Source organism: Primulina tabacum, chromosome 5 (genome assembly GCF_025594145.1).
Source record: "Primulina tabacum isolate GXHZ01 chromosome 5, ASM2559414v2, whole genome shotgun sequence".
In the NCBI taxonomy this organism is placed as follows: Eukaryota; Viridiplantae; Streptophyta; class Magnoliopsida; order Lamiales; family Gesneriaceae; genus Primulina; species Primulina tabacum.
The window spans coordinates 11,356,196-11,378,828 of record NC_134554.1 but is presented as its reverse complement, the minus strand read 5'-3'; the positions used below and the strand labels follow the sequence as shown (position 1 = coordinate 11,378,828).

Here is a 22,633-nt window from a genome sequence, read left to right as displayed (position 1 = left end):
TTAATTAGGAAATTTGGTTGGATTAATTCGAAAATCTGAATTTTAAAATCAAATTAGTTTATCCAGTTTGATTTTAATTGATTGTATAAAACATTGGTTATACCGAAATAATCGAGTTTCCAAATAAAATTCAATATTTGTATATTAAAATTTTGAGTAGGTTTTTTGTGAAACGGTTTCACGAATCTTTATCTGTGAGACGGGTCAATCCTACCGATATTCACAATAAAAAGTAATACTCTTAGCATAAAAATTAATAATTTCTCATGGACGACCCAAATAAGAGATCTGTCTCACAAATACAATCCGTAACATATATACATGTAGTATGTTATTCAGTCGCAACATACATCAATTATTCGTCTTCAGTCAATGTAGCGTGATGAACAATTAAGATTTTAATATCAAAACTCAATTTACACAGTAATATTCATTTCAATCGATGAATTCATTCCATTGCAACTCTATTAACATATTTGAATATTAATTCGTTCTACGCTGTTGAGTTTAACAATTATTAGGAGAATTATATCGTATAATAAATCCTAATAATTAATTGTTTTTTAAAACCATTTCTTGGGGAACTTGGTTAATACTTTATTTTTGATAATTTTTAATAAAATAAAAAAATATATTGTAAAATACTCAGCTCTAGTATTTAACTCCGTTACAAATAGTTTTAAAACGACGACGTCTCCATTGTACCACCACTAAAAATTTGAACCAGATTATCACTGTCAAATAAAGCTGAAATTTTTAAAGCCACAATTCAGTGGAGATAAAAAATACTTGCTTACATGCTCATCTTCGCTCCGCTCCCAATCTGCAATTTTCGACTTAAATCTATGTGATTTCACCTGTTGTCCACTTCAATTGCTGCCGATTTCGGATCGATCGAGGATCACTTTACGAAATGGCGGAGCAGAGAGGGAGCAATAATCGCTGGAACTGGGAGGTGGCGGGATTCCAGCCCAGGAAGTCAGTGGAGCGTGACGAGTATATCAAGGCATCGGTCGCTCCTTCACTCCGTCGTTACTCCGTTGCCGTGTCATCTCATTCCGAGCTCTCCAAACTCCAGCGACTCAAAGATAAAGTCAAGGTCTATGTTTTAATCTATGTTTTCGAGGCAATCGATATTTGTCTTAGATTTCATGATGTGTCATACTTTGGGAATGCGTCTACGATGTCTTAGCTTTTGCATAATTGTCCTTCGTGCTTGTTGGGAGTGTTGTTTCGTAGAGTGAAATGTCAGTAAATTGAAAACTTTCAGCTAATTTAGAAGTTCAGAGATGTGTATATTGAAAGATTGTTGGGATTGTATTGAATGTGTGTAAAAATCAAATCTTGAGGTTTGAAGTTTCTAATGCTATTTTGATATTTGTGGTGTCATGGATTGTTCACAAGGCAATGTGTTAGATTGTAGAAGGTGTCTTCTGTACTGTTTCTTGCTTGTGGCCGCTGGTTCATAATTGATCGGATATGATGTTCAATTCTCAGTGTGGTGGTATGGTAACAGAAGAATTTCAACTGCCTAGTTGTCTGGTTTTCTGAAAATTATAACATAGTAGCACAATCAAATTACATACTGTTGTTCGTGGAAGTAGTTGCAGGTATTTTGTCGTCAGTTAATACTGGAAACCTTGGAGCATTGCATATAATTTAATGTACACGTATATCAGTTAATTTTTCTTGCTAGAACTGGTGCAGCAACTGATTCTTTTACATGTAAATATGTCTCTTCCATGTACCAGAGGATATGAAGAGTGCTCCAATATATGGTTTTAAGGATATTGCCAGAATGAAGTTTTGTGGGAGAATCAATGATTTTTGTATCTAACAATTGTTGGATATAGACGTCTGTTAGACCAACTCCCATTGTGTGTCATCCATGGTGCTAGCTTTGGCGCAAAAAGGGTTTTATTTTTTATTTTTTAAAATTATCTTAATTACTATGAAAATAGTTGTAATTTAAAATATAATTTCAATGTATTTATAGTTAATTTATTGTGCAATTAATATTATTTACATAAATTGCACGATATAATTCATTAATTTTTTTTATCAAATATATAATGTGTTTCTTTGTATTATTTAATTTATTATGATACTTAATAATTATAAAGTAAGTGTGTTAGTTATTCAAATAAATTGATATAATTTTTTTAAAAAATTGAATTAAAAATGAATTAAATGTAATTAATATGTAAATATATTAATAAGTTTATAACTTGAAATTTGGTGAAACAATAAATTTTTTGAATAAACTGATGATGACCATTTTAAGAATATTTTTTTAGAGTAAAACTTGAAGTAGATATGTGTGAGATGAGTTTAATGACTGGTGCAAAAATCGTGATATATTCCTGCAAATATTGTGTTAAATAGAATTATGGGTTGGAGATGGCCTAAGGTAGTAAGAAATCGATGATTTTGTTTTCAGCTTTAGTGCGAAGAATCTGTTAGTCCAATGACCATAAAAAAATGTTACTTCAGAAAAAATGACAGTTCCTAATTTGTTTTGGACAGCTTATTAGGGAAGATTACATGCAGTTGAGGCAGGAAGCTACAGATCTTCAAGACTATTCCAGTGCAAAACTTGATCGAGTTACGCGTTACTTAGGTGTACTTGCTGAGAAAACCCGCAAGTTAGGTAATAAATTACATCTCACTTAAAAATGAGTGAAACATAGATTTAAACATAGTAAAGGATGCATAAGCATTGCAAAAATATTATCAGTAGAATCTGATTCAAACATAATGGGCGGTTCAAACTGCATTTTGTTACAACTAACCATAAAAGGCTTTCATTTATACTTTCCTCTTAATCTATGTTTTTAGTTGTTGGGTATATTTTATTCTGAACCTCCTCTCTTTCAGCTTCACTGGTTGTATTAAATCTGATCCCAAACTCATTTTCTAGTATAAAGTGATTTTTTTCCTTTGTTGCTTCTAAGTCTACTCAAACTACAAGCCAACTCCACCTACAGTTGTTTAAACTCTTGTTCACTATGGCATGTTAAGCATATGCTGAGTTTGAGTTTTAAGTTTTATGCTAAATGTTCAAAAAAAAAAAAAAAAATGGTGTGTGTGTCTGTATTCTTGACAAATTTAGTTTGCTGGAATGCGTTCTCATGTACTTTCAGATCAAGCTGCCCTTGAAACAGAAGCTAGAATTTCCCCATTGCTATCTGAGAAGAAAAGGTTATTTAATGACTTATTGACTGCCAAAGGTAACAGTTTCTGAAAGCTGTCTTATGTGTTTCCTGCCTCCAATTCTGTTCTGATGTCTGAAAAGCATAAGATACACATTGTACTGACAACACTTCACTCCTATATGAGGCTGGATTTATCTATTGCAGGAAAGATTAGGGTGTTTTGTCGTGTTAGGCCAAGTTTTGAAGATGAAGGTCCATCCATTGTTGAATTTCCTGATAATTTCACGCTTCGTGTAAACACCGGTGATGATAGCCTCTCGAATCCAAAGAAGGATTTTGAGTTTGATTGGGTTTATGGACCTCATGTTGGACAAGGTGGAACTAGTATTGTCAATTTACTTTAATTTTCTCAGCCGGTTATTGCCTGCATTAACGAAGTTCATCCATTTGCAGCTGATCTTTTCACTGATATTCAGTCCTTCATTCAGTCAGCATTTGATGGATATAATGTATCTATCTTTGCATATGGTCCAACATACTCAGGAAAGACATATACTATGGTGTGTCTTCTTTCCTGTCGCTTTCTGTTTGCTATGTGTTTTTGCAGCATTATCTTTGGATATTTGTCAGGTCCCATTCCCTTGTATGTTTCTTAGACATTATTATGCTTACGTGGAAATTTGTAGTACTTTTGTAAAGTTTTATATCGAAATAAGGTTGACTGATTTTCATTCAGTACAATATTGAATAACTTGAATGCTATACAATTATCATCCTCCGGCTGTTCAATTTTATGATATCTCTATCTTTCTAATAACACTCATTTTCCTGCAGGAAGGATCCAGCCATGATCGTGGTCTATATGCTCGTTCTTTTGAGGAGCTTTTTGACTTATCAAACTCGGATTCAACTTCTACATCTCGATATAGTTTCTCTGTTTCAGTCTTTGAGCTTTATAATGATCAGGTTCCTTTCCTTTTGCCCCACAATTTTGTTTGATATAATATTTTATTTACTGTCTTTGCATATTTTTGATGTCTAATGCTCAAAATCTTTATTATTCTGATGTTGGACCTTGCATATGCTTTTGTAGATAAGAGACTTGCTATTGGAATCTGGTAATTCTGTTTCAAAGGTCCGCATTGAATCACTGGACTGTTTTGTAGAACTTGTGCAGGAGAAAATTGATAATCCAATAGAGTTCTCGAAAGTTCTGAAAGCAGCATTCCACAATCGAGGATCCGATGTTTTGAAGTTTAAAGTCTCCCATCTGTATGATTTTAGAATCGATCGTTCAGTATCAATAGGCTTCTTGTTTTTTCGTGTTTGTCTTTCATTGCTGCTATTAGTTGTTTGATAAACCTCGTTTATATTTCTTACATCATTCATACTATTGTGGAAGGTCAATGAGCTTTACGGATATACTTCGACCATCCATCTCGTTTCTTTCTCTATGTGGCAAATTTTGAATTTTGGAGTTTACATCATGTGAACCTTTCATAGATCAGATTTGATGGAACATTCATTTTTCTTTAAAAATTTCATTATTTAAATTATCAATAAATGAGAATATTCTTGATTTCTGTCAGAGTTTTAATCAAATAAACCAATTTTATGTGAAGCTCATATTGAAACAGCTATACATGTGAGAACTGCTGATTCTGTTTGTGTTCCATTGTTCCAGTAGGAATTTTACCTTCTATTTGTTACCGTGTATAGATAGCAAATTGATGTAATACAAGCTTAACTTTTTAGGACCCCTACTCCTAGTTCCCACAGATACATATTTCTGCCAAAACTGAAGTGCGTTGATGTCTATTGTGTATAATAGTGTTATTTCTTGCCTCTTGTGGCCTTTTTTTCCTTTGTTAAAATCAATCTCTATCCGTGATTAGAAATTTCAATATTGAAAGAAAAATCAACCAAACCCGTCTTTTGAATTCATAAAATTTTCCTACGTTTTATAAACTAATTTGTTTGTTTCTCTTTGGCTTGCTGTTTTGCAGGATTGTCATGATACACATATATTATAAGAACTTGATAACGGGCGAGAATTCATATAGCAAGCTTTCTCTTGTTGATTTGGCTGGTAGCGAGAGTACAAACGCTGAAGAAGACACTGGGGACCGTGCCACAGAGTTGCTACATGTCTGGAAATCACTCTCAGCGTAAGTGAGAGTTTCATGTCTTGAAATAAAATTTTATATTTGGGATGTAAGTCTTGCAATGAAGTTAGCCATAATGTGATAAAACCCGTGACATGATGGCTGTTGTTGTTTCCTTTGTTGATATGGTACTGTAAGATATTTCTATACAATGTAAATCACTGTTGTAAATGGTGCTCATAGGGAAAGTATTTCTTGTTAATTTATTATGTTTTTAGGACACATTAGTATACCCTTTTCTCTGTTACTAACCATAGGGAAAGTACAAGTTCTTGTCGTGCAAAGTGTTGACTTGTGAGATAGCTACTTATTTAGTTTGTCCACTTGTTCATTTCTTGCCATTTGTTTACTAGTTCTTATTGATTGTTTTCAATGTTGTACATACAGGTTGGGTGATGTTTTGGCATCCTTGACCTCTAAGAAAGACAATGTTCCTTACGAAAATTCGGTGCTTACAAAAGTTCTCGCAGACTCTCTAGGTATTAGTCTTTTTTCATATTATACTTTTCCATGTTGTCGATGTTTTTTATATGTTTGTGAAGATACTAATTTTAGGTGTCTTATCCGTTACAAAAAATATATTTGCTAAGACATGGGCAAATGTTTGTGCATCTGCAGCTGCATTTTTTGTTTGCTCCACCTATGTTGAGCTAACTACTCACAAGTGCTTCTTCATTGTCTCCATTACTTTATTTTAAAATAATACTGACTACAGTACTTATTCACATAAGAAATGACACTCTTTGCAGTTTAGAAAATTCAATGCATCAAAAAATACATGTGAAAAATGCTAAACCTTTTGTTTATTCACCTATATTGCCGAACATTCTGTTCATTTATACTTTTTAAGCATATACACTTTTTTATTTAAAATTTCTTTCTTTTTTGATAGTTCTCAGCCTATTCATATCCATTTTTTAATTTATCATGCAGGTGGAAGTTCCAAAACATTGATGATAGCCAATGTTAGTCCAAATGCATCAAACATTTCTGAGACATTATCATCCCTTAATTTTTCTGCAAGAGCTCGAAATGCTGTGTTGAGCCTTGGTAATCGAGATACAATCAAGAAGTGGAGAGATATGGTAAGTTTGCTAAATTTCTTTATAATTGGCTTTTTTTTTCCACATAGCAAGTATTCTTGATTAAGAGGGATATAAAAAAGGTCGTCATAATGAGCAATGCTGTCTTCTTTTATCATGTCACAACCATTGTCAAAAAGTTCATAACCTTTATCTAGATAGCTATGATTATCGTGACCATTTTATCACAAGCATGGTCTAATTTCATGATCAGCAGGCTAGTGAAAAATCGTCATGATGAATCTGACGGCGATTTCTTTCGTACTGAATTTCAGCTGTAATGTTCTTGTAGGCAAATGATGCGCGGAAAGAATTAGGTGAAAAGGAAAATGAAATTAAAAACCTGAAGTTAGAAGTTATGGAACTAAAACAAGCTCTGAAGCTTGTGAATGACCAGTGTGTTTTGCTATATAATGAAGTTCAGAAAGCTTGGAAAGTTTCTTTTACGTTGCAGTCAGATTTAAAGGTTCGTGAGATCATTCTTTGGCATAGTTTTCCTGTAATCTTTAAGTACTCCTATCACAATGTGTTGCTCTGTATAACTACTGGAACCTTTTTATTGCGTATCTTTACTTTGCATTCAGTTGGCTATTATTGTAAATGCAAAGGTCTAGTTTTATGTACTAGATCAATTGAATGATTTCATCATAAATTTTTTTATGTAACCTATATCTTACTTGGAGTCAAATTTTATTATATGTGAATTATGAGATGAAATATTTGAGTGACCAAAAGCTAAGACAAAGGAAAGCTACTGCTGTAGATTATTGACACAACTCAGCATCAACCATTCATGAGTATGTGGCGTGTGCTTGTAAGCAAGAACCTGGTTTAGCAAATCCTGCTGCTTAAGGCTACTTTATAATTCTCGTGGGCATAAAAATAATCAAATTTCAGCCTGATCATCCTACTCAACTATTTGCAAGGTTTTTTCGAAATAACAATTCAGATATGAATTTTGCCTCATAAATTTGACTCTGTCAACAGAGGTATCTATGTTATCATAAGGTGAAATAAATTATAATTCTCTCTCCAGCCAACAAAAGCCATAATTTATACACGTCATGGGATGCTCAAAAGTGCTTGGATGCATGAAACTGAACAAAAAAGATGTTATCCTTTGATAAATTGTTGGCATATTGAAATTATTTTTATCTTTTCTCTATGTAATGACCATGACGATATTATGGGGGTGTGATCGTATGTTCAACACTTTAGATTTGATTACTCATTGTCAAATTTCCAATATTGTGATCTGCATAATGACTCTACTTGTTTTTTGAAGTCTTTTCTAGTGAAGAATTGGTCTCACTGGTGAACAGTAGTTTGCCTCTTACTTTTTTAATTTGGGTAATGGTTAATAAAAACTCAAAACTGGTCATGTATGAGTCGCTCTCATATCCCTTTGACATTTCTGATTTCTTGCTAGAGTACTTGTTAGCTTTTTCTCTTCAATATTTCACAATGGATTGTTAATGAACCAGATGACGGTTGATTTTCTTTTGAAACGTGACGGCACTATTAGCAATTCAACTTTTACTTAAGTTTCCTTCTCTTGTTAACAGCTAAACCTTCTTGTCATGTTGTGCAGTCAGAAAATATGATGCTTGCAGATAAATGTAAATTAGAGAAGGATCAGAATGCACAAATCAGGAACCAACTTTCTCAGTTGTTGCGAGTGGAACAAGAACAAAAGATGCAGATCCAACATCGGGATTCAACAATTCAGATGTTACAGGTTGATCCAAAATTCCTATATTATTCCTTTGTCATTCTTTAAGGTAAAGTTGGATGTGAATTGCCCACTTAACTCCTCTATAACTTACTGTAGAATGTTTTGTTTGGGTCCATTTTACTTCAAGTGGCTGCATCTTTCTTTTAGAAACGGGTGATACTGAAATGTTTTGTATTTGTGAAAAATAGAATAGAGCTAATGACAAATTATCATTTTCATTTGCTTCTCTGGAAGCGTCATGTCTGAAGAACATCTATTAAATACCCCGAGAGTTCAATTTTATGTTACTCGTTACTGGATTCTAAATGAAAAATATGTATATAGTTGAAAAGGGTTCAGTTTGAATGCTTGCCTCTTCAGCGGTTATCTTCAAATTTATTATAGAATGTTGCAGAGAAGTAACATATCATCTGGCAAACTAAATTATGTGTGCATATTCATCAGTTATAGTTATTTATAATTGTTATTATTGCTGATATAAATTCACGTTTTTTCTGTTTTTGATATGTGGAAAACTTGGAGTACCGAAATATTGACTCCTCTGGGTTAAGTGATTTATGTTACATTTGACAATGTAGGACGTCTTTATCATTTGGTTAAAATATTTTGAGAAATAAATATACCAAGTTCCTTAGCTTCATTTCAATGGCCTATTTGGCCCCATCTCATCTTTGAGTAAGTTGCCCCTCAATTGTCCAGTATCATCTTTATCTACATAGAGAGCAGGCTAGATATTTTCCTCTATAATCTCAAGAACAGGGTGCTTTACATTTTTAAGTAGTTGGTAATTTTTATTATCTCTTACGATATTATCATTTGGTATTGATTCTATAAACACCTAGGCTGTCCAGGTAGTTTGATGGAATGATTGAGTGATTGATTGTGAAGAGATAGTTAATTTGATTTTAATATTTATATATATATATATATATATATATATATATATAATAATAATAATAATAATAATAATGTGGTTTAACTATTGAAATGCTTGCTTGCTTGGATTAATTAAAGGATTATGTAATTTTTTAATAAGTCAGACAATTTGACCTTTATTAAGAAAGCATTATTTTTGTTTTTCGTGTGATCATTATCCCCATTAATCTTATCCTATTTTTACCCGGACATCGCGCTTAGATCACGAGTTATAAATAAATCTTTTGGGATCATGATTGCATATGATATAATATTTTTATATTTATTAAGCAAAGACAAGTATACCTTTTCTATTTTCATTTTTAATTAGATTTGTATTTGTATTCATTTTTACATTGGTGGGTTGTGATCAATATACATGTCAATCACGGGTACTGTGGGTTTTAGATAAAAGCATCCACTTTCTTGGATAAAATTTCAAGCAAAAAACCGTGAGTGGTATGCGCCAGAATTGGGCTTAACAGATCGAAATGAATAAATTACTCAACAAACCCATGAAAAAAGTGTGACTATTTGTTACCTTATCATGCCAAGCAAACACTGCTCTGATCTTCTATCTTGTCATCTTCTCCACCATCAGTATTTTTTCTCTCTTCTTGGCAACTCTTTCCTCTCGATTTTTTATATTTCATTTGAAACTTACCTTCAGCTTAATTTGAGGAGGAGAGCTAGAGAACAAGAGCAACCTTCGCAAAAATGCTACAGCGAGAGAATGCGAATTAGAAATTGATAGTTGGAATTGAACAGTTACTAAAAACTTTGACCGTGGACACTGATTTTTCCTTGTTTCATTCTATTTCTTGTTACTTTCCAGATTTTCTCCTTCATCTAACATCACTTCTGTGGACAACAATTCTCTCTTTTATTATCACCGGCCTTACCCTTGGCCATATCTATTGAAGATGACACCTCATCTTCTCTTTTTCTTTTCAATTTTTCAGTTTGAAAATAACTTCAGTAATTTGGATCGAGTATAGTGATGAGGACAATTTGTAGATGGAAGATGCTAGGCCCTTCTCTCCCATGTGATGAATAATCGAGAAAAATAGTGATTTATGCTGTGCCAATGGTTTTGATGCTAAGTAAGAAAAAGTGAACCAGATGTTGGATGAGGAAGAATTATTTTACGAATCAGTCTCAGTCCATAGTATAGTTGTAAATGATAAATGTAGATATATTCTCATTACCCAACACATTATTAGTTCTTTTGAAACTTACATCACTATCAGGATAATATATTTAAAGAACATGATGTTTGGCTTTCTGAAGTGGAACATGTAAATTGTTTTTTCAGAAATAACAGCCTCACGGTTGCATTATGTTTGTGGTAGAAGTTTATTAGTTTGTTTGGCTTTCTATTTCCAATGTTTATTTCATTACTCCAAAATCTGCTAGCAGTTCTCAGATAACATTTTATTAGATATCTTGTCAGCTGATAATGGCACGAGCGACCTCTGAATTTTGTCACTTGTCACTTTTAATACTTTCATTTATAGGCCAAACTGAGGAACGCCGAATCACAATTAAGTGAATCCCTTCTTTCTAGTGAGACCAAGTCAGCAAATGGCTCTAAATCACAGGCTGAAGATGAAACCAGCAACAAAGCCACAGGGGATAGCATGGATTCTTCTGCAGTTACCAAACGGCTTGAGGAGGAACTCAAGAAACGTGATGCGCTTATTGAGGTACTTTATTGTTCTCATATAGGATTATGTGAGAATTTTTCTTATAGCATTTCATTATTGAGCTTCCACTGCAAAGAGATGAGGCCAGAACTTTTGTCTTCATGGTAATGGTCAATGACCACTGTTAAATTTAGAAGACATGGAGACATCATTATTTTTCTTTTCTAGCTGTAGATTGATATTATGTGCTGGAAGGATAAACTTCTTTTGTCCTCTTATTTTCCAGAGATTGCATGAAGAAAATGAGAAATTATTTGACAGATTGACAGAAAAAGCATCTCTTGCTGGATCACCTCAGGTTATTTTATCACTATCTAAAATTCTGTTGCATGTGCCAGCAGTTCAATTTGGTGTGCGATATTTTTCTTTTTTGTCCTAGCTTATGCAAGAGTATTGTATTGTTTTTACCTCCATGTATTGATCACAAAATCTTTTTTCCCAGGTGTCAAGTCCTTCTCTGAGGGGATCGCTCAGCAAACCTCAAGACATAGGAAGGTGCATTTCTCTTCTGGTTTTTGAAAAAATCAAAGTTTGTGTTCTCCATATGTTTCTAGAATCATTTTTTTCTATTGATAGAAATTTCTCTCATTCGTTTTAATTTTTTCTTTACAGGTACGATAATACTAATGGCAAAGGAAGACCTGGTGGTGATGGTTCTTTGCAGTTGATCCCTGATAAGACTGATGGCACCGTTGCATTGGTTAAATCTGATATTGATAAGGTTAAAACTACTCCAGCTGGTGAATATCTTACTTCTGCCCTGAATGATTTTGATCCAGAACAGTATGACAGTCTTGCTGCAATCTCAGATGGAGCAAACAAGCTTTTGATGCTGGTATTGCTAGGTTTTCCTATATATTCAATTGTTAATTTCTCACAGTAACAATATGTATTTGTTAATTTCCTGCTGCTATTTCACTGTCTTTAAGAATATCATCCGCATATGAATCATCATCATGGTTGTTTTATTCTGTAATTTTTAATCCCTGGTAGCACTTATTTGCGACGATGTTTTCCATGCACCTTAAGTCCACCGAATTACAAAACTCATTTTATTCCCTGTCAATTCCTCCAGAAACAAAACCCTTTCAGTTCCTCATGGAGACACTTGAGTTACTTTTGATTCTCATATTCTCATTGTAAGAAGAGTTTTATATACTAGGGTGCTCTAGCTGCTACAATTTTACTCACTGTAGTTTTGTGTTACGCCTGTTTGGTGTACTGGCACCATTCTTATGTTTTTTTTATGTCTTAATTAATCATGTTTTCACCATTTAAGTCTTCTGAAATTTTTTGCACTTTGAAATAACTGAACCGAGTAATCACCGTCTGCCAAATGTTTTACTTATGTTATATCACAAATTGCTCATTTTTTATGCTTGTTTGTAATTCGACAGGTTCTAGCTGCAGTTATTAAAGCAGGTGCTTCTAGAGAGCATGAAATACTTGCTGAAATTAGGGATGCTGTATTTGCTTTTATTCGTAAAATGGAGCCAAAGAGGGTGATGGATACAATGCTTGTTTCACGTGTTAGGATTTTGTACATTCGGTCGCTTCTTTCTCGGTCACCAGAGTTGCAATCCATTAAGGTACTGGAAATTGTTTTCCATTTCATTTGGCAGTTTTATGTATCTATGTTAGCATAAAATAATGTGGCCTTCTAGTGAAATTATTTCTTTTGTTATAAATCAGGTTTTACCCGTTGAGCGCTTTCTGGAGAAACCTAGTAGTGGGCGCAGCAGAAGCACGAGCCGCAGTAACAGTCCTGGAAGATCTCCTGTGAGATATGATTCAAGCATAAGAAATGCATCGACTCAGGAACAGATTCAAGCGTTCAAAGTGAATATAAAACAGGAAAAAAAATCGAAGCTGTCTTCAGTTGTCTTGAAGATACGTGGCATCGATCAGGTGGCTTGGGTGATATTTTTTATTGTATATTGTCAGTATGATTTCCATTATCTTTCTGGGTTATGTTTTTATTTTTTCGTATTTTTTTCTCGGTGAGACATTGGAAGTGAAATTCTTCCCCCTCCAAGATATGATCTAAAATACAATCTATGCTCCAGATAGTTTACATCATAATTATATACCTTCCTTTACTTCAGTACCGTCTATAATAATGATAAATAAACTCACTTGAATTTATTTCCATTGCTTTTTAAGAAAAATAATATATTGCATTGGTCTTTTTTTTAACTTTTCCTCAGGAGATCCTCCTTTTTTTTTTCCAAGAAAGATAACACTATGCTTTTCAGTTACCTGGCATCATGGTGTATCCACTAAGGACACTTTTTTATATTCATCTACTGTTTTAGTCCTTCAATGATCATTTTTTGTTTGCAACCTTTTAGTTACTTTGTAATTTGTTTGACAATTTAGATTCTCTATACAGGAAACATGGAAACAACATGTAACAGGGGGGAAGCTTAGGGAAATAACTGAAGATGCTAAAAGCTTTGCAGTTGGAAACAAGGCTCTTGCAGCTCTTTTTGTTCACACCCCTGCGGGTGAGCTCCAGCGCCAAATCCGAAATTGGCTTGCAGAAAACTTTGATTTTCTTTCTGTAACTGATGATACAGTAGCGGGAGCAACTGGTCAACTGGAACTTCTTTCTACGGCAATAATGGATGGTTGGATGGCAGGACTTGGTGCTGCCCAACCTCCTAGTTCAGATGCTCTTGGGAAGCTTTTATCTGAGTATGCTAGGCGCATTTATACTTCTCAATTGCAGCACTTGAAGGTACGATGACCGTTGCATTTTACTGCGCTCGACCTCTTGTCATGGGATATTCTTCTCATTGTTGTATGCTGACATTTGCACGGTGGTCTTCTGATGTTCTCTACTCCCTATCTTGTTCAGTGTTGAATTTGAATTTTTTCCCCCTGAAGTTTTAGGGTAATAATGTAGTTAGGTTACTCAGCCTCCATGCATTTTATTGATAATTTTTTTTCCATAAATATTTGATATTCCTTTTATCTATTAGGATATTGCTGGTACTTTGGCAGCCGAAGTTGCAGATGATCCTGCACAAGTAGCTAAACTGCGCTCAGCTCTGGAGTCTGTGGATCACAAGAGAAGGAAGGTCAGCACTATATCAGTGTTTTTTCCTTTTATTTGCACACTGTGTGGAAATATATTTTATCCCGATGTTCCATGAATTAGCATTCTCCTCATTTTCTGCTACTGGCGGGCGGTCCTTCATTTTCTATCTCTTTCCGTAAATTTTGTTGACATTTCATGCTTGTTTGTCAAAGCCATGAATACATTTATCATATATGCCTGTTCCAGCAGTTAACCGATTTCGCTTCTTTTTTTTTCTTTCTTGTCAACTGACTGTTTAATCACTAGAAGTAAAAATACTGCAGTTTTGATTTTTTCATACTGATGTGAAAATTACCAAGTGTGTCTGATTTTTGAACTAGGGATCTTAAAAACAACTAATCTGAAACCGCTGCTTGGCTTTCAAAGGTGAACAAACCTTATTATCCAGGGTTGCATTTGGATTAAAATATTTTGTTCTTTTTTTATTTCCTATAACGAAGGTTTGAAATATCTTGTTTTGATTCAAAAATAAATTAAAGTTGAAGTTGAAGGATTTGAAATCACACATAAGATTAGACCGCATTTATATTAAGGGTTTGAAAGCACATCCACAAAACCCTTCCATTCAAATGTAACCTTAGGGTAACTGAAACTTATTGAAGTTTCCAGTCCTTTACTGTTAAGGCTTCATGCTGACTGAGTGAAATTCTGTGGTTGAAATATTATGACATTTGCAGGTTGGGATGTTGTTATCATTGTGTAAATTTTTTTGACAATATGCTGACCACTTATTCTTCAGGTTAAAAAGGTGGTTCCCCTATTGATTTATTCTCTAATTGCCAATTAGATATTGGGGAATGAGATTTTGTCATACATTTTTCTTTTCCAAAAAAGGACCGTATTTAACTTTTTTCTTGATGCAGTTGAGATGTTCCTGAATTAAATAATCGTGTCATTTTGCTTGAATAATCAGATTTTGCAACAAATGAAAATTGATGCGGCAATCTTGAGTTTGGAAGATGGTGCTGCGCCCATGCGAAATCCTTCTACTGCTGCTGAGGATGCAAGACTGGCATCATTAATTTCCCTTGATGGCATGTTGAAGCAAGTCAAGGTTTACAGTCTTTCTTTCATCTTTTTTTGTTTTGTTCTTTCTTTTCTTTTTTCCCCCCTAATTTGGGCTGGTATAAGATTATGGACCAGTAAAAAGAATATGTGACAGGCGTTTTTCTTTTAACAGGATATAATGAGGCAAACATCTGTCGATGTTCTCAGTAAGACTAAAAAGAACTCATTACTGGCTTCTCTAGATGAACTAATGGAACAGCTGCCTTCTTTACTTGACATTGACTATCCTTGTGCTCAGAATCATATCACAGAAGCTCAACAAGCTGTGCTGGTATGCTGTTAATATTATGCAACATGGTATTGGTTTTCCAAATTCTTTAGGGTGACAGATTTAATTGGGTTTCGATTTTATCTTTCTAGTTAACCATTTTTTTTCCGACATTTATGTTGTTGGCTTCTCATAATATTCATCTGAGCCAATCCTATAGACAAGGAGATAAATGCATATGATCTTCCGAACTTAGAGGCAGAGAAGTGCAATATTCTCCAGTTGTTTAGTAACTCAAATGTTCTCGACACATTACTTTATTTAAGAGCCAATTATGTAATGCTGAGGAAGCCAAGACCATGAAATCTAGGAAATTGCAGTGGATAAGGACCGATCTATTATGAGATCCAATGCTGGCTTGTCTTTATTCCCTTAGATTTCACGGATCAATTTTCATAAGAAAGTCAAATAACATATACGCCCGACAGATTTGCTAATATTCATGTTTGACTGTCCTGACTGACATATATGATATTCTCGTGGCAAACAGGCCTGACAGATTTTCTAGTTCTCTTGTTTCGGCTGTCCTCGAAAGGCATGTCTCATATTGTTGTTTTATGCAGTCAACTTCTGAAGAGGAAGACAAACCACAGGATGGAGAAAATGCTTCAAAACTTGGTGTAGACGCCTCATATGGTGCTGAAACCGATGTTGGGCAGTGGAACGTTTTGCAATTCAACACAGGCTCAAGAACGCCCTTTATCATCAAGTGTGGGGCCAACTCAAATTCTGAACTGGTCATCAAGGCTGACGCACGGGTTCAAGAACCTAAAGGTGGGGAAATAGTTAGAGTCGTTCCGAGGCCATCTGTTTTGGAAAATATGAACCTTGAAGAGATGAAAGAAGTATTTTCACTTCTTCCGGAGGCTCTAAGTTTACTTGCTCTTGCTAGAACAGCGGATGGAACTCGAGCTCGATATTCAAGATTGTACCGGACGTTGGCCACAAAGGTTCCTGCACTCAGGGACTTGGTTGGTGAACTTGAGAAGGGGGGAGTACTAAGGGATGTTAAATCATGATTATTGAATCATTGAACTGGAAATTAGTTCATGTAAATTATTGTTTCTTGTTTTGTTATATCACATTGTTTTTATTCCATCCTTTGGGATCTTGTTATTGAAATTGTGATTTGTAGTTTTTGTGTGTTCTTTTGTTGAGAAGCGAACTCTTTTAAATGGTGGTTGCTTGCCTGGCTTATATCAATTAATCCTTGGCTTCAGAGGCTTTGATGGTTGCCATTTGCACCCGTTTTGATGCAGTGTTAGTCATGAAGAAACTTTTCTTCGTCGTTAATATTTAAAGATATAAAATAATTTTCAAATTTAGGGATGTACAATATTTGCTATAATTTTTTTTTAAAAAAATACTATCTTTGCTATTTATCTGCTTGATTCTAAAATAATTCAATATTTATAGATATAACGTTTCCAAGATTATCCTGAATGGAAAATATTCTAAATTTTTGTAAATTAAGATCTTGTGTACTTTTTTTCCCTAGTTTTGTCTCAATATCTTATCACCACCAATTTTGTCTCAATAACTTATCTAACATGTAAATTTCGTCGTGTCAGCGATCGTAAAAGTGTCATTCATTAAACACCATTATTTGTAGTAATATAAGAAACCAAACAGTGGATCACAACTTAAATAATAACATCAGCACAAATATTTTAAATCTGTTATTATATAATCTTAGCATCATTACAATTCATAGCCATGTAATATTTATTTGAATACCAACACATTTCTACATATACATGGCACTCGATTTTATTATTATATAGCTCAACTACAACATTAATCTAGTTCATATTTTCCGCTTCAGCACTTTGAATGTATGCATCAGCTTCTTCAGCCGTACGGCAGCACTTGCACCCACCTCTGCCACCCCATCCTCCGCAGCACCCGTATTTGCAACCTCCACCGCCTCCATAGCCACCACCTCCGCCGTAGCCGCCGCCATAAGCTCCTCCGTAGTTTTCAGCTGGTTCAACTTCACTTTCTGAATGGAAATATAGAGTTGATAAACTTGAAAAATATACATTTATTTACCCACAGTAAACAACGTAGCGGGTGTGTCCTTCAGCACAACGCTTACCAGCATCTGCATGGCTGCAGCAGTAACGTCTGCATCCGTTGTAGCCCCAGCCGCCGCAACACCACCTGTTTCGGCAGTAGCCGCCGCCACCGCGACCACCTTGGTTGGTTTCTTTCGGTTCTCCACCTGCAAGAGGTTGAATCGAATGAATGAAAATGTTCAGTCCAGTTAAATACCCTTGCATAATTAATGTCGGGGTGCGAATTTTTAAACAACGAAGGGGTGTGTCCTTCCGTATAATGTCACCTGCATCTGCATGGCTGCAGCAGTAACGTCTGCATCCGTTGTACCCCCAGCCGCCGCAACACCACCTGTTTCGGCAGTAGCCGCCGCCGCCGCGACCACCTTGGTTGGTTTGTTTTGGCTCTCCACCTGCAAGAGGTTGAATCAAACGAGTTCAATCCATTTATATACCCTCGCATAATGAATGTCGGGGTGTGAATTTTTATTAAATTGAGACATATAGTTTCAAAATATTGCTCAGCCAGAATCTAACTTTGTTGAGGGACCGCTGAGGAATCTTGAAGCTGTTGTGTGGACACAGCTTCCTCAGCGAAAGCTGAGGAAACAAGGACAATGGCGAGCAAAACCAAAGCTTTGATCTTCATTATTTTAAATTACTTCAAATTTGATGTATGTATATCATATAATTAACATGCTGGGTATGGCCCCTATTTATACCACTCGGGATGGAAACAAAGTTAGAAGATCGAGGTTGATCACGAAATATGAACGCATTTAATGCTCTCATTCCACCGATGAAATGAATCGGTTGAATGTTGTATTGATGAAATCTTATCGAGTTGATCGTCTGTGTGTGTCTATATATATATATATATATATATATATATGAGACATTTATCATATCACTATTTTGATAAATCAATTCAGCAATAAACCAAGAAACCCTTGAGAAGATTATTCCAAAAATATATGTAGAGAAATCGGTACTAAGTTAACAATTGTTTCATGAAAAAGAATGTGATTTGGTAAGGATAAGATTGAAATTAGAATATTTCCAATTTAATGATGTCTTTTTTTCCCCTGGAAAACGAGAATTCTCCACTACAGAAGAAATTATATTATAAGTCATCGGTCACTATATTAATCCTGGCGATAAGATATCTGGATATATATGAGTATAAACATTAATACTTGTGTGGGGGAGTCAAATTCGGATTCAACATGTGCAAAGAACATCAAGTCAAATTTAATTTAATTTAATTTAAATTAATTTGTTTGAGCTATATATATTGCTTGCATGCATGCAAGTACTACGAATGTGCCATCTGTCTCAAACAATTCATATTATTTTTTCCTTATTTTTAAACAAAAGAAAAGCTTTATCGTTTTCATTTCAAGCAGTGTTTATCTTGTTCATAATCATGAAATTATAACGATATGTGGTCGATCGGGTCTTTAATTTCGATGTTAATTCATTTATTTGAGTTTATTCGTTGGGCATAATAGTTTTTTCCAGTTCGTGGTTCTTAATATAACATCAAATAATCACGACGAATTAATCCCAACTTTTTCCCCATTTCTTAATTCTGTTAATTACGTATTGATGATATATGACGTTGAATGAAGACTCAACTGGTCAACTTGACTGTGTCAATTAGTCAAGCACATGGTTAACTTATAGAAGAGATCAGATGATTGACATGTTAAAATGTTTTTTAGGTTGCAATATTAATTGGATGGAAGCATATCAATATTATATTTGAGCTAAATAATAAATGATAGATTTTAAATTTATCTAACATAATATGATCTTGTCATATTGTCTGACAAAAAACATATACAATATACAGTAATATTCTTTTTATAGAGTATTAGACCATCGAGTAATCACCGTTGGGTCTTTGATGTGCTCTCTTTATACATCTTCTAAATTATCATTCTCCGACTACCATGATAAAACATGTTTTATTGGGTATATCTTCGAACTAACTCAGTAACCTACAAATAACGTTACTCAAATAAATCACACTGGACAAACTATGTGCGAAAGGTTAATCCGAGAAAATGTAGGTATTGAGAATCAAAATCATCGACTATCGGTCAAGCACTCACCTAGTCACCAACTCAAACACCTCGTAATTGACAACAAATATATTTAATTGTAATAGAATAATTGACCTGATTTATTTTGGACTATATCATAATATTGGACAAATGATAATGATTTACATTGAGGGCGAGCCCCTAAAAACGAGAAGTCATCATTTTAACATTCCACATTTTAAGATTCCACACTACTTGGACTCAGTTCCAAGTCAAAGCTCACATAATTTGTCCCCGGATACACCTCAAAAAGATTTTTATTATTTTGTAATCTACCCTTTTACAGATTATCTATTTTATAATTACATTTTTCATATTAGGATATCGTATAAATATAATAAATGTTTTGTAAAATAATTTGAAATATACATATATATAAATAAAAGATGTATGTGGAGCAGAATATTATTTTAGGAAAAATTACAATTTTAACAACGTAAGTTGACATATTTTACAGTTTTATAATTGATCAATGTTTGATTTTTCATTCACTAACTTGTATTTCTTTTTGTTTTGGTCTTTTATCTGCTAGAATCTAATAACTTCTTTAACGATAATAAACATATATACTATACACATTAAAATAAAAATCCATAAAAACAAATGAGAAAAATAAAGCAAAATGACACATAATATTTCAAAACGATAAGAAAAAACTTGTCGTCTCCCTTTAATTTTTCTTATATGTATTTTAGTGTTTATAATATAGACTTTATTCTTGCCATATGAGCCATGTAGAAGAGGATCAATGTCAAATAAAAAATATTCGATAGATTTAGTGGCTTCGGATAAAAAAAATAAAACAAAACAAATAAGTTACATATTGAAAATCAAATATTGAAAAGTTAACAAACTAAAACTCAAGGCAAAAACTTGTGTGAGACGGTCTCACATGTCGTATTTTGTGAGACAGACATCTTATTTGGTTCATCCATGAAAAAGTATTACTTTTTATGCTAAAAATATTATTTTTTATTGTGAATATCTGTAAGATTGACTCGTCTCACAGATAAAGATTCGTGAGACCGTCGTACAAGCGACCTACTCAAAACAAATGAACTTATGAGATTAAATCATTATAAAATTAATAAAGGGTCGCCCACCTCTAATTTTAGCAAATTCTATGCGGTTAAAAGAGTCGATAAACCCAGGTTTTTAAAAAAAAAAAAAAAAGAGTCAATAAACAGTGTTCATTATTTCTTCCCTATTAATTGCCCCTAAAGTGAGGTCAAGCGATACTTTTGACTTTCTAACATTCATTTGTTCGTTTTCAAACCATTTAACAAAATGATTAACTGATATATAAGGGATACATACGTGTTTATTAAGTTATGATTAAAATAATACATATTAATTACGAATCTTATTTTATAATCATCCTAAGGTATTTGTTTTGCGTGGTCGGGTAATATATTTGTATATACCGAAATACAACACAATGCTAGTCATGTTTTATCACATTCAATGTGTGAGTGATAATTCATCGATACTTGTATAAATATAAACTATAGGTGTGCAACATATACTATATATATAGGTGGGGAATTTTCCAATGATTAAATGATGTATCAATGGTAAATTAAGAATAAAAGATTATTTTAAAAACATCTATAATTTGGGTATAACAATAAATCTATTTTAAAAATAAATAAATAAAAGAAACTCGCCTAACATTTAGTATCACGAATTAAATTGTAATTTAAAAATAACGATTTAAATCTTGATTAATCTAGCCCTTTTTTTTTTTTTGAGGAAATTAAACTTTGTATATTTAATTATTTAAGAAAATTACTATCTGTCCTTTTGCAATTGCTGCATCCATAAATTCAATTCAAATTTCTTAAATTTGATCACTTCAAAGTCAAATGAACCAGCCACGCCGCCTCTTTCCGAAGTCAAAAAATAAATGGACCCCACAACCTAATTCCCCGCGTACAAGTTGAAATAGTCCACACATATTCACTCCATATATAAATCCCTTCGTCATCCTCTTCTCTTCAACATTCCATTCCACATTTCTTCCTGCTTTTTGTTTATTTCTTCTCTTCGATTTTGAAACCGATTTCTGGAATATAAGAAGGGATCATGGGTTTGAAGGGATTTGTTGAAGGCGGCATCGCTTCGATTGTTGCAGGCTGCAGCACTCACCCACTCGATTTGATCAAAGTACGCATGCAGCTTCAGGGCGAGGCACCACCTGCCAACCAAGTGCTTCGCCCTGCTCTTGCGTTTCACACCGCCATCGGAGCCCACCACCACCATCATGTCCATCTTCCTCCTCCACCTCGCGTGGGTCTGGTATCAGTTGGCCTCAGTATCGTTCAGCAAGACGGCCCTGCTGCATTGTTCTCCGGCGTTTCCGCCACCATGCTCCGCCAGACACTATACTCCACAACTAGAATGGGTCTCTACGAGATCATTAAGAAAAAATGGACCGACCCAAATACAAATAATATGCCTCTGATGAGAAAGCTCACCGCTGGGCTTATCGCCGGTGGCGTCGGAGCTGTCGTCGGAAACCCTGCCGACGTCGCAATGGTTCGCATGCAGGCCGACGGCCGGCTCCCCCTCTCGCAGCGGCGGAACTACAAGAGCGTAGTGGACGCCATATCCCAAATGAGCAAGAACGAAGGAGTCTCTAGCCTGTGGCGAGGGTCTTCCCTCACAGTCAACCGCGCCATGCTCGTAACAGCATCGCAGCTCGCATCATACGATCAATTCAAAGAAATGATACTGGAAAAGGATCTGATGAAGGACGGGCTCGGAACCCATGTTACCGCCAGCTTCGCCGCCGGTTTCGTGGCGTCGGTTGTGTCAAACCCGGTGGATGTGATAAAAACCCGTGTGATGAACATGAAGGTGGAGGCAGGAGCGGCGGCGCCACCTTACAGTGGTGCCATTGACTGTGCAATGAAAACAGTGAGAGCAGAAGGAGCCATGGCTTTGTACAAAGGTTTCATTCCTACGATTTCGAGACAGGGACCCTTCACTGTGGTTCTCTTTGTTACGCTGGAGCAAGTCCGGAAATTGTTGGAGGATTTCTGAGTAATATATCAGTATAAGATGATGACTACGAAAATAAATTTATGTATACTTATTGTCAAAACTAAATGAATAATTAGCATACGATAACAATATAGAGAGCATCACACATTTTTGTAATTCCTAAATTTTATTATCTCAAATATGTGAATTGACTATAGACTATATCCTGTACAATTCTTGTAATCGATTCCATTAATATCCTCCATTCGATGAGTCTCATTTCCTT

General features: G+C 34.6%; 3 protein-coding genes across 3 annotated transcripts; 2 read left to right on the top strand and 1 right to left on the bottom strand.

Annotated features, from left to right (window-relative positions):
- The first annotated feature begins 746 nt into the window (after nt 1-746).
- Nucleotides 747-16,334, top strand: LOC142546525 (kinesin-like protein KIN-14B). The gene is made up of 23 exons (XM_075654283.1): nt 747-1,099; nt 2,527-2,650; nt 3,144-3,230; nt 3,360-3,530; nt 3,609-3,715; nt 3,990-4,121; nt 4,249-4,427; nt 5,162-5,323; nt 5,708-5,799; nt 6,254-6,405; nt 6,695-6,868; nt 7,994-8,140; nt 10,570-10,758; nt 10,985-11,056; nt 11,201-11,253; nt 11,371-11,593; nt 12,156-12,347; nt 12,451-12,666; nt 13,151-13,498; nt 13,743-13,841; nt 14,775-14,915; nt 15,042-15,200; nt 15,761-16,334. The coding sequence occupies exons 1-23, from the start codon at nt 914-916 to the stop codon at nt 16,214-16,216; spliced, it is 3,861 nt and encodes a 1,286-aa protein (XP_075510398.1). The 5' UTR covers nt 747-913; the 3' UTR covers nt 16,217-16,334.
- Nucleotides 16,335-16,859: 525 nt separating this feature from the next.
- LOC142544122 (uncharacterized) lies at nt 16,860-18,046 on the bottom strand. The gene is made up of 5 exons (XM_075651197.1): nt 17,951-18,046; nt 17,792-17,854; nt 17,542-17,667; nt 17,296-17,421; nt 16,860-17,199 (listed from the first exon to the last, which is right to left on the bottom strand). The coding sequence occupies exons 1-5, from the start codon at nt 18,044-18,046 to the stop codon at nt 17,005-17,007; spliced, it is 606 nt and encodes a 201-aa protein (XP_075507312.1). The 3' UTR covers nt 16,860-17,004.
- A 3,304-nt stretch (nt 18,047-21,350) lies between these two features.
- On the top strand, nt 21,351-22,564 carry LOC142546524 (mitochondrial uncoupling protein 5-like). Its single transcript, XM_075654282.1, has one exon. The coding sequence runs from the start codon at nt 21,448-21,450 to the stop codon at nt 22,405-22,407; it is 960 nt and encodes a 319-aa protein (XP_075510397.1). The 5' UTR covers nt 21,351-21,447; the 3' UTR covers nt 22,408-22,564.
- Nucleotides 22,565-22,633: the final 69 nt, after the last annotated feature.